At 62.2% G+C, this 13,278-nt stretch overlaps 1 protein-coding gene across 3 annotated transcripts in view; it reads right to left on the bottom strand.

The window, feature by feature from the left end:
* SBNO2 (strawberry notch homolog 2) overlaps positions 1 to 13,278 on the bottom strand; it is a 57,824-nt gene continuing 44,546 nt past the window's right edge. For all 3 annotated transcript variants that reach the window (XM_081282985.1, XM_081282984.1, XM_081282986.1), the window contains 12 exons: positions 4,076 to 4,211; positions 3,885 to 3,997; positions 3,705 to 3,776; positions 3,518 to 3,626; positions 3,055 to 3,129; positions 2,830 to 2,973; positions 2,095 to 2,189; positions 1,929 to 2,021; positions 1,598 to 1,729; positions 1,359 to 1,435; positions 1,008 to 1,198; positions 1 to 921 (listed from right to left, as the gene is read on the bottom strand). In XM_081282985.1, the coding sequence (XP_081139111.1) occupies positions 470 to 921; positions 1,008 to 1,198; positions 1,359 to 1,435; positions 1,598 to 1,729; positions 1,929 to 2,021; positions 2,095 to 2,189; positions 2,830 to 2,973; positions 3,055 to 3,129; positions 3,518 to 3,626; positions 3,705 to 3,776; positions 3,885 to 3,997; positions 4,076 to 4,211 (1,689 nt within the window). In that variant the 3' untranslated portion in view covers positions 1 to 469. The remainder of the gene's footprint in view (positions 922 to 1,007; positions 1,199 to 1,358; positions 1,436 to 1,597; positions 1,730 to 1,928; positions 2,022 to 2,094; positions 2,190 to 2,829; positions 2,974 to 3,054; positions 3,130 to 3,517; positions 3,627 to 3,704; positions 3,777 to 3,884; positions 3,998 to 4,075; positions 4,212 to 13,278) is intronic.

A 13,278-nucleotide genomic window follows, 5' to 3' on the forward strand; every position in this document is an offset into this window, starting at 1 on the left:
GTATTTAGAAAAGATCTCTTTACATATATACACTAGAATTAATTATAAATACTTAGAAACTAGAGGCCACCTGCCCGCAGATCTGGGGCCAGGGAGAGGTGGTCAGGCAATAATTTAGGGAGCGAGGGGAAGGGATTGCATATATATTAATGGGGATCTGCCCCACGGAGCCCCCGAGTGGCGGGGCCTGAGCACCGGGGTTTCCTGAGTTGGGACCACCAGCCTTGCAGCTTTAGGGCCTGGGCTGGGTGGTCCTGTGGGGCCTGGCTGAGGGCCCTGCACCCGGGTAGTCCTGAGTGGGCCTGTGCTGGCGCTACGGGGGTGCCAGTCGGTGGGGAAGGCACTGCAGGGTGCTGGTGGGCCCTCAGTGGTCGCAGGGTCCGCCGGGACTCCTGCCGGCTCCCAGGGAAGCTGCTGTAGTGCAGCAGCTGGACAGCCATGGTTCAGGAGGTGCCAGCCAGGCAGCAGTCTAGGAGTTGGGAAAAGGCGGGCTGAATTGGATCACACTCTGCCGCTCTGGGCCTGCAGCGCCTGCACCCAGCGGGCCCGAGGGCTCTGCAGGCCCAGCATTCAGGGAGCGCAGCATGTCCTCCAGCACCTCCTTGAAGTTGATATCGCAGCCCTGGTGCGCCAGTGCGGCGGGGTCGGTCACTGAGTCCCGGGTGCCCAGCAGCAGCGCACCAGGGTCTGGGGGTGGCGCAGGGAAGGCGAAATGCAGAGGTGGTGGGAAGGCTTCCGCTGGTGGGCTGTAGGTGAGGTCCAGCACCTCGCCAGGACCATAGGGCAGCTCCAGCGCTCGCGGCATGTTCTGTGTGGGGTTGGCAAGGCCCAGGCCGCAAGCACTCCTGCGCTTGACATCTGCGTCCATCTGCCGTAGCTCTTGCAGCACGCGGGGCACGCAGGCCTCAGGTATTTTGATGCCTGTAGGTGGGGGTAGGTGGGGTGGGCATATGGGTCAGCACCCCGCCTCGTGGCCCCCGAGGCCTACCGCGCATGTGCCCACTCACCCACTTGCTTCTTCTTGTCCTTGGTTTTGAGACGCACAATCTGCAAGTAGCTGCTGCTGCTGACGTCAGCCATGACGGCGGCAATGCGGCCCCACACACGGAGCAGGGCCCCGCACAGCATGTAGTGGTGCCGCAGCCGCAGGCCCTGCGTGCAGTCCTTGCCCTCCTGCACTAGCCGGCAGTGCTGGTTCCTGTGGGGTGACCATGGTCAGCAAGCTGTCAGGGTCCCTCAGCCCCAGGTGCTGATGGGGTGCCCAGTCCTTGGGACGGATTGGCCCAAAACGGGCTGCCAAGGGGTGGGGCAGGGCTGTGTGTCCAGTGTGCACCCTCCCACCTGGCCTGGACTCTCACCATGCAGTGTGGCTGCAGTGTGTCAGCGAGAAGGCGTAGCTGCTCTCCCAGTGCTCCCGGGCCTCCTCTGCCGTGACCTGGGGACACAGCCATAAGCCAGGGCCTGCAGCCCAGGCAGGGCACAAGAGGAGGGGCCTACTGGCTCTGCAGCTTCTCCCAGATGCCAGGGAGCTATTGACGAAGGGCTGGCCTGGGGCCTCCAGTCTGGGGAAGTGAGCTTGCTGCCCGCTACCACCTACCCGCCGGAACTTGCGGCACAGGCTGTCCAGGGTCTCCAGCTGGCTCTGCCGGCCGATGTTAGGCTTGTACACGGTGAACTGCTTGCCACGGTTCTGTTCTGCCAGGAGGCAGCTAGGCTTGTTGCCCCGAACCTGGGAAGGGGAGTGGTGAGGCCCTGCCCTCCAGGGTCTCCAGGCACGTGACTTCCTAGCTACTCATCAGGAGTGGGCCCCACAGGCAGGAGATCGCCGTCCTGTCCAGCCACAGTGACTGACTGGCCACCCACAGTCACTCTGGTCTTGCTCCAGAGTGTGAGGAGCAGGCAGGTGCATGGTGCGGGTGGCTGCCCACCTTGTAGGAGAGGTAGAAGCCATCATAGGGGCCTGTCAGCTCCAGTGACTTGGCGAACGCCTCCTCCCACTTCAGGCCACGGTCCACGCTGATCTACCACAGCAAGTAGGGCATTAGTGGGGCAGAGCCAGAGGCGAAGGCTAGGAGCTGGCAGCACCCTGCTCACCTTATAGAAGACCACCTGCCCGTCCTGCGGGTGCCCGGGGGCCAGGAACACCTGCTGGCTTTCCTCGTAGATCTCGTCAATGCCGGGAGCCAGGTCTGAGAAGAAGGCAGGGTGGGGTGGTGAACACAGCCAAGGCCTAAGAGCCCCAGGGCTGGGCCCGTGACCCTTGCGCCATGGGTCCAACCCAGGAGGCCGAGTTGGACCTGTGCTTTGGGAGCCCTTGATGACGCCACTGAGGCAATCCCCAGGTGACCATATGGGACAGACATGACTCAGTATCTGGATGCCATCCGGGGGCCAGTCCCTCCACATGTGACCAGGCAGGCCCTGTGGGCCTCAGTGCCCTGTGCTGTGCAGCTCTGAGGGTCCCGTGTGCTTTGTGAACCAAGTCCTCTCTGCACAGTCCCGGCTGTCAGTGTACATCCACAGGGTGCTAGCCAGGTGGCAAGCAGACTGGCCAGCAAGGCACAGATACCAGCCTCCTGCCCTCAGAGGGGGTTTACAACCACTTATGGTGAACTTCTCGAAGGCCGGGAGTGTGGGGGCACAGGGCCACTAGACGGCCATAGGGTAGACAGGAGCCCAGGGCAGCCTGACCTTGAATCCAGCTAGCACCAAGCGCTTCCATCTGAGCTTCAGCATCCCCAGAGCCACAGCCACGTGGGTGGGCCCGCCTCCCCAGGACCCTCCTGAGGCACCGCCTCAGAGCTCCAGAGTCCCACTGCGGAGGCTCACCCAGGATGCCCATGTCGTATCTGCCCTCCTTCTTGTCCATCTCGATGAGGTGGTCAAAGGTGTCTGAGAAGTACTGGAACAGTGCGTTCTGCTTGTGGACCTCCAGCCCCAGGATGCGGTTGAGGAACTTGGTGATGGAGCAGTCTGGATGCAGGAGGGACCAGGTCTCAGGCTGCACTGGGCCACCTGCTCCCCTGCCTGTGCCCAGGTGCCATGGGGACTCACCCTTCTCCACGTCCAGGCAGCCGGACCGAGACTCCCGCCCGCCAATGCCGACTGACAGCAGGCCTTGCTTCATGTCTGCAGGAAGGGGGCTTTGCATGCTGATCCTGAGGAGCCCGGGAGGCCCCCCCAGCCCCCTCCCCAGCCCCCTAGGCCCTCCCAGGCCCTTGCTTCTCTCCCAGCCACTGCCTGGCATCCATGTGTAGGATGGGTGTGGGGGGCAGTCCCTGATGCCGAACTCCTGGGGCCGGGAGCTGTATTCTCACAGAAGCCAAACAAGAGTTCCGGGAACAAGCACGGACGCCATGCCCTCAGCCTCAGCCCCGTGGGGGCTACTGGGGGCCCTTTGTGTGAATGTGGGAGGAGTCTTTCAACACAAAGCCAGCCTGCAGAACTGGTGCCCCAAATTGCTGAACCCTGCTGCTCTGCTGTCCTCCCAGAAAGACCCCGTGTATCCCCAGCTCACCCCGGAAGAAGGCCGCGTCCCCTCCAGGGTAGCCGCGGGGCAGGGGCACCTTGCTGTCTGTCTGGCTCAGGATGGTGCTGAGGACTCGACTGAGGGCCCGGGCACCGTACTGGGGGCAGGAGGTAGGGAGTGAGTAGGGAAGAGTAGAATGGAGTCCGGCCTCCCTGCCTCGGCCTCCCCCAGGTACCTTGTTCTCAAAGTTGTATTTGCTCAGGTCCCGGGACTCAGTGGCACGGCGGTCTCCGTGGGTCAGGGCGCCCTGCCGGGGTTGGAGAGGCCATCTGTGTGTGGCCAGGAGGACCTCCCCCAGCTCCTGGAGGAGACTTCCCTAGCCTGCCTTGCGCCCCAGCCCTAAGTCCCCGCTCACCAGGCTCTCCAGCCGCTTGGCCACGATGGAGGCGAACCGGCGCTCCCCGGCCAGCTCAGAGATGAGGAACACATACTCGGGCGCTGAGACCTGGTTGGACCGGTGGGTGCGGCCTAGGGGCAGAAGGGCTCTCAGGAACAGCCTGAGGGGACACTGGGGCAGGGGCCAGCCTTGCTGGGGGCCGGGCTCACCAAACTGCTGGATGGCACGGTCAGCACTCCAGGGCAGCTCCAGAGTCATGTGTACACGCCGCCGTTGGTTCCTGACCCTGCGGTCTGCTTGGAGCGAGACGCCAGAGCTGGAAGCCTCAGAGATGATGGCCACAAGCTGGAGGTGGGGGAGGGGGTCAGTAGGCTGGGAGCAGGGCACGGGCCCTGCCTCAGGCCTGTGCTGCCCTGTCCACCCACTCAGCTCAGGGTTACCAGGACAGATGTGACAGCCTTGTCCAAAGAACATCCAGGGATACAAGAGGTCTGTGGGGGTCACTCATGTACATACGGACACACGTGCAGAGACAAGAGTGCACCCCCACACTGCGCAGGCACAGGGGTGCACACTCACCCACATAGGCACAGGGGTGCACACTCACACACCCGCGAAGGCACAGGGGTGCACACTCACACACCAGTAGGCACAGGGGTGCACACTCACACACATAGGCACAGGGGTGCACACTCACACACCAGCATAGGCACAGGGGTGCACACTCACACACATAGGCACAGGGGTGCGCACTCACACACATAGGCACAGGGGTGCGCACTCACACACATAGGCACAGGGGTGCGCACTCACCCACATAGGCACAGGGGTGCGCACTCACACACATAGGCACAGGGGTGCGCACTCACACACATAGGCACAGGGGTGAGCACTCACACACCCGCGTAGGCACAGGGGTGCACACTCACACACATAGGCACAGGGGTGCACACTCACACACCCGCGTAGGCACAGGGGTGCACACTCACACACATAGTCACAGGGGTGCACACTCACACACATAGGCACAGGGGTGCGCACTCACACACCCGCGTAGGTACAGGGGTGCACACTCACACACATAGGCACAGGGATGCGCACTCACACACATAGGCACAGGGGTGCGCACTCACCCACAGGCACAGGGGTGCACACTCACACACCAGCATAGGCACAGGGGTGCACACTCACACACATAGGCACAGGGGTGCGCACTCACACACATAGGCACAGGGGTGCGCACTCACACACATAGGCACAGGGGTGCGCACTCACACACCCGCGTAGGCACAGGGGTGCGCACTCACACACGTAGGCACAGGGGTGCGCACTCACACACGTAGGCACAGGGGTGCACACTCACACACGTAGGCACAGGGGTGCGCACTCACACACGTAGGCATAGGGGTGCGCACTCACACACATAGGCACAGGGGTGCGCACTCACCCACATAGGCACAGGGGTGCGCACTCACACACATAGGCACAGGGGTGCGCACTCACACACATAGGCACAGGGGTGAGCACTCACACACCCGCGTAGGCACAGGGGTGCACACTCACACACATAGGCACAGGGGTGCACACTCACACACCCGCGTAGGCACAGGGGTGCACACTCACACACATAGTCACAGGGGTGCACACTCACACACATAGGCACAGGGGTGCGCACTCACACACCCGCGTAGGTACAGGGGTGCACACTCACACACATAGGCACAGGGATGCGCACTCACACACATAGGCACAGGGGTGCGCACTCACCCACAGGCACAGGGGTGCACACTCACACACCAGCATAGGCACAGGGGTGCACACTCACACACATAGGCACAGGGGTGCGCACTCACACACATAGGCACAGGGGTGCGCACTCACACACATAGGCACAGGGGTGCGCACTCACACACCCGCGTAGGCACAGGGGTGCGCACTCACACACGTAGGCACAGGGGTGCGCACTCACACACGTAGGCACAGGGGTGCACACTCACACACGTAGGCACAGGGGTGCGCACTCACACACATAGGCATAGGGGTGCGCACTCACACACCAGCATAGGCACAGGGGTGCGCACTCACACACATAGGCACAGGGGTGCGCACTCACACACATAGGCACAGGGGTGCACACTCACACACCAGCGTAGGCACAGGGGTGCACACTCACACACATAGGCACAGGGGGTGCGCACTCACACACATAGGCACAGGGGTGCGCACTCACACACCCGCGTAGGCACAGGGGTGCACACTCACACACATAGGCACAGGGGTGCGCACTCACACACCCGCGTAGGCACAGGGGTGCACACTCACATAGGCACAGGGGGTGCGCACTCACACACATAGGCACAGGGGTGCGCACTCACACACATAGGCACAGGGGGTGCGCACTCACACACATAGGCACAGGGGTGCACACTCACACACATAGGCACAGTGGTGCACACTCACACACATAGGCACAGGGGTGCGCACTCACACACATAGGCACAGGGGTGCGCACTCACACACATAGGCATAGGGGTGCGCACTCACACACCAGCATAGGCACAGGGGTGCGCACTCACACACATAGGCACAGGGGTGCGCACTCACACACATAGGCACAGGGGTGTGCACTCACACACATAGGCACAGGGGTGCGCACTCACACACCCGCGTAGGCACAGGGGTGCACACTCACACACATAGGCACAGGGGTGCGCACTCACACACCCGCGTAGGCACAGGGGTGCGCACTCACACACCCGCGTAGGCACAGGGGTGCACACTCACACACATAGGCACAGGGGTGCGCACTCACACACCCGCGTAGGCACAGGGGTGCGCACTCACACACCCGCGTAGGCACAGGGGTGCACACTCACACACATAGGCACAGGGGTGCGCACTCACACACATAGGCACAGGGGTGCGCACTCACACACATAGGCACAGGGGTGCGCACTCACACACCCGCGTAGGCACAGGGGTGCACACTCACACACCCGCGTAGGCACAGGGGTGCACACTCACATAGGCACAGGGGGTGCGCACTCACACACATAGGCACAGGGGTGCGCACTCACACACATAGGCACAGGGGTGCGCACTCACACACCCGCGTAGGCACAGGGGTGCACACTCACATAGGCACAGGGGGTGCGCACTCACACACATAGGCACAGGGGTGCGCACTCACACACATAGGCACAGGGGTGCGCACTCACACACATAGGCACAGGGGGTGCGCACTCACACACATAGGCACAGGGGTGCACACTCACACACATAGGCACAGTGGTGCACACTCACACACATAGGCACAGGGGTGCGCACTCACACACATAGGCACAGGGGTGCGCACTCACACACATAGGCATAGGGGTGCGCACTCACACACCAGCATAGGCACAGGGGTGCGCACTCACACACATAGGCACAGGGGTGCGCACTCACACACATAGGCACAGGGGTGTGCACTCACACACATAGGCACAGGGGTGCGCACTCACACACCCGCGTAGGCACAGGGGTGCACACTCACACACATAGGCACAGGGGTGCGCACTCACACACCCGCGTAGGCACAGGGGTGCGCACTCACACACCCGCGTAGGCACAGGGGTGCGCACTCACACACATAGGCACAGGGGTGCGCACTAACACACCCGCGTAGGCACAGGGGTGCGCACTCACACACCCGCGTAGGCACAGGGGTGCACACTCACACACATAGGCACAGGGGTGCGCACTCACACACATAGGCACAGGGGTGCGCACTCACCCACATAGGCACAGGGGTGCGCACTCACCCACATAGGCACAGGGGTGCACACTCACACACCCGCGTAGGCACAGGGGTGCACACTCACATAGGCACAGGGGGTGCGCACTCACACACATAGGCACAGGGGTGCGCACTCACACACCCGCGTAGGCACAGGGGTGCACACTCACATAGGCACAGGGGGTGCGCACTCACACACATAGGCACAGGGGTGCGCACTCACACACATAGGCACAGGGGTGCGCACTCACACACCCGTGTAGGCACAGGGGTGCACACTCACATAGGCACAGGGGGTGCGCACTCACACACATAGGCACAGGGGTGCGCACTCACACACATAGGCACAGGGGTGCGCACTCACACACCCGCGTAGGCACAGGGGGTGCGCACTCACACACATAGGCACAGGGGTGCACACTCACACACATAGGCACAGGGGTGCGCACTCACACACATAGGCACAGGGGGTGCGCACTCACACACATAGGCACAGGGGTGCACACTCACACACATAGGCACAGTGGTGCACACTCACACACATAGGCACAGGGGTGCGCACTCACACACATAGGCACAGGGGTGCGCACTCACACACATAGGCATAGGGGTGCGCACTCACACACCAGCATAGGCACAGGGGTGCGCACTCACACACATAGGCACAGGGGTGCGCACTCACACACATAGGCACAGGGGTGTGCACTCACACACATAGGCACAGGGGTGCGCACTCACACACCCGCGTAGGCACAGGGGTGCACACTCACACACATAGGCACAGGGGTGCGCACTCACACACCCGCGTAGGCACAGGGGTGCGCACTCACACACCCGCGTAGGCACAGGGGTGCACACTCACACACATAGGCACAGGGGTGCGCACTCACACACCCGCGTAGGCACAGGGGTGCGCACTCACACACCCGCGTAGGCACAGGGGTGCACACTCACACACATAGGCACAGGGGTGCGCACTCACACACATAGGCACAGGGGTGCGCACTCACACACATAGGCACAGGGGTGCGCACTCACACACCCGCGTAGGCACAGGGGTGCACACTCACACACCCGCGTAGGCACAGGGGTGCACACTCACATAGGCACAGGGGGTGCGCACTCACACACATAGGCACAGGGGTGCGCACTCACACACATAGGCACAGGGGTGCGCACTCACACACCCGCGTAGGCACAGGGGTGCACACTCACATAGGCACAGGGGGTGCGCACTCACACACATAGGCACAGGGGTGCGCACTCACACACATAGGCACAGGGGTGCGCACTCACACACATAGGCACAGGGGGTGCGCACTCACACACATAGGCACAGGGGTGCACACTCACACACATAGGCACAGTGGTGCACACTCACACACATAGGCACAGGGGTGCGCACTCACACACATAGGCACAGGGGTGCGCACTCACACACATAGGCATAGGGGTGCGCACTCACACACCAGCATAGGCACAGGGGTGCGCACTCACACACATAGGCACAGGGGTGCGCACTCACACACATAGGCACAGGGGTGTGCACTCACACACATAGGCACAGGGGTGCGCACTCACACACCCGCGTAGGCACAGGGGTGCACACTCACACACATAGGCACAGGGGTGCGCACTCACACACCCGCGTAGGCACAGGGGTGCGCACTCACACACCCGCGTAGGCACAGGGGTGCGCACTCACACACATAGGCACAGGGGTGCGCACTCACACACCCGCGTAGGCACAGGGGTGCGCACTCACACACCCGCGTAGGCACAGGGGTGCACACTCACACACATAGGCACAGGGGTGCGCACTCACCCACATAGGCACAGGGGTGCGCACTCACCCACATAGGCACAGGGGTGCACACTCACACACCCGCGTAGGCACAGGGGTGCACACTCACATAGGCACAGGGGGTGCGCACTCACACACATAGGCACAGGGGTGCGCTCTCACACACCCGCGTAGGCACAGGGGTGCACACTCACATAGGCACAGGGGGTGCGCACTCACACACATAGGCACAGGGGTGCGCACTCACACACATAGGCACAGGGGTGCGCACTCACACACCCGCGTAGGCACAGGGGTGCACACTCACATAGGCACAGGGGGTGCGCACTCACACACATAGGCACAGGGGTGCGCACTCACACACATAGGCACAGGGGTGCGCACTCACACACATAGGCACAGGGGGTGCGCACTCACACACATAGGCACAGGGGTGCACACTCACACACATAGGCACAGTGGTGCACACTCACACACATAGGCACAGGGGTGCGCACTCACACACATAGGCACAGGGGTGCGCACTCACACACATAGGCATAGGGGTGCGCACTCACACACCAGCATAGGCACAGGGGTGCGCACTCACACACATAGGCACAGGGGTGCGCACTCACACACATAGGCACAGGGGTGTGCACTCACACACATAGGCACAGGGGTGCGCACTCACACACCCGCGTAGGCACAGGGGTGCACACTCACACACATAGGCACAGGGGTGCGCACTCACACACCCGCGTAGGCACAGGGGTTCGCACTCACACACCCGCGTAGGCACAGGGGTGCGCACTCACACACATAGGCACAGGGGTGCGCACTCACACACCCGCGTAGGCACAGGGGTGCGCACTCACACACCCGCGTAGGCACAGGGGTGCACACTCACACACATAGGCACAGGGGTGCGCACTCACACACATAGGCACAGGGGTGCGCACTCACACACATAGGCACAGGGGTGCGCACTCACCCACATAGGCACAGGGGTGCACACTCACACACCCGCGTAGGCACAGGGGTGCACACTCACATAGGCACAGGGGGTGCGCACTCACACACATAGGCACAGGGGTGCGCACTCACACACCCGCGTAGGCACAGGGGTGCACACTCACATAGGCACAGGGGGTGCGCACTCACACACATAGGCACAGGGGTGCGCACTCACACACATAGGCACAGGGGTGCGCACTCACACACCCGCGTAGGCACAGGGGTGCACACTCACATAGGCACAGGGGGTGCGCACTCACACACATAGGCACAGGGGTGCGCACTCACACACATAGGCACATGGGTGCGCACTCACACACATAGGCACAGGGGGTGCGCACTCACACACATAGGCACGGGGGTGCACACTCACACACATAGGCACAGTGGTGCACACTCACACACATAGGCACAGGGGTGCGCACTCACACACATAGGCACAGGGGTGCGCACTCACACACATAGGCATAGGGGTGCGCACTCACACACCAGCATAGGCACAGGGGTGCGCACTCACACACATAGGCACAGGGGTGCGCACTCACACACATAGGCACAGGGGGTGCGCACTCACACACATAGGCACAGGGGTGCACACTCACACACATAGGCACAGTGGTGCACACTCACACACATAGGCACAGGGGTGCGCACTCACACACATAGGCACAGGGGTGCACACTCACACACATAGGCACAGTGGTGCACACTCACACACATAGGCACAGGGGTGCGCACTCACACACATAGGCACAGGGGTGCGCACTCACACACATAGGCATAGGGGTGCGCACTCACACACCAGCATAGGCACAGGGGTGCGCACTCACACACATAGGCACAGGGGTGCGCACTCACACACATAGGCACAGGGGGTGCGCACTCACACACATAGGCACAGGGGTGCACACTCACACACATAGGCACAGTGGTGCACACTCACACACATAGGCACAGGGGTGCGCACTCACACACATAGGCACAGGGGTGCGCACTCACACACATAGGCACAGGGGGTGCGCACTCACACACATAGGCACGGGGGTGCACACTCACACACATAGGCACAGTGGTGCACACTCACATACATAGGCACAGGGGTGTGCACTCACACACATAGGCACAGGGGTGCGCACTCACACACCCGCGTAGGCACAGGGGTGCACACTCACACACATAGGCACAGGGGTGCGCACTCACACACCCGCGTAGGCACAGGGGTGCGCACTCACACACCCGCGTAGGCACAGGGGTGCGCACTCACACACATAGGCACAGGGGTGCGCACTCACACACCCGCGTAGGCACAGGGGTGCGCACTCACACACCCGCGTAGGCACAGGGGTGCACACTCACACACATAGGCACAGGGGTGCGCACTCACACACCCGCGTAGGCACAGGGGTGCACACTCACATAGGCACAGGGGGTGCGCACTCACACACATAGGCACAGGGGTGCGCACTCACACACCCGCGTAGGCACAGGGGTGCACACTCACATAGGCACAGGGGGTGCGCACTCACACACATAGGCACAGGGGTGCGCACTCACACACATAGGCACAGGGGTGCGCACTCACACACCCGCGTAGGCACAGGGGTGCACACTCACATAGGCACAGGGGGTGCGCACTCACACACATAGGCACAGGGGTGCGCACTCACACACATAGGCACATGGGTGCGCACTCACACACATAGGCACAGGGGGTGCGCACTCACACACATAGGCACGGGGGTGCACACTCACACACATAGGCACAGTGGTGCACACTCACACACATAGGCACAGGGGTGCGCACTCACACACATAGGCACAGGGGTGCGCACTCACACACATAGGCATAGGGGTGCGCACTCACACACCAGCATAGGCACAGGGGTGCGCACTCACACACATAGGCACAGGGGTGCGCACTCACACACATAGGCACAGGGGGTGCGCACTCACACACATAGGCACAGGGGTGCACACTCACACACATAGGCACAGTGGTGCACACTCACACACATAGGCACAGGGGTGCGCACTCACACACATAGGCACAGGGGTGCACACTCACACACATAGGCACAGTGGTGCACACTCACACACATAGGCACAGGGGTGCGCACTCACACACATAGGCACAGGGGTGCGCACTCACACACATAGGCATAGGGGTGCGCACTCACACACCAGCATAGGCACAGGGGTGCGCACTCACACACATAGGCACAGGGGTGCGCACTCACACACATAGGCACAGGGGGTGCGCACTCACACACATAGGCACAGGGGTGCACACTCACACACATAGGCACAGTGGTGCACACTCACACACATAGGCACAGGGGTGCGCACTCACACACATAGGCACAGGGGTGCGCACTCACACACATAGGCACAGGGGGTGCGCACTCACACACATAGGCACGGGGGTGCACACTCACACACATAGGCACAGTGGTGCACACTCACACACATAGGCACAGGGGTGTGCACTCACACACATAGGCACAGGGGTGCGCACTCACACACCCGCGTAGGCACAGGGGTGCACACTCACACACATAGGCACAGGGGTGCGCACTCACACACCCGCGTAGGCACAGGGGTGCGCACTCACACACCCGCGTAGGCACAGGGGTGCGCACTCACACACATAGGCACAGGGGTGCGCACTCACACACCCGCGTAGGCACAGGGGTGCGCACTCACACACCCGCGTAGGCACAGGGGTGCACACTCACACACATAGGCACAGGGGTGCGCACTCACACACATAGGCACAGGGGTGCGCACTCACACACATAGGCACAGGGGTGCGCACTCACCCACATAGGCACAGG

Source organism: Spermophilus citellus (genome assembly GCF_964194105.1).
Source record: "Spermophilus citellus genome assembly, chromosome: 3".
Classification (NCBI taxonomy): Eukaryota; Metazoa; Chordata; class Mammalia; order Rodentia; family Sciuridae; genus Spermophilus; species Spermophilus citellus.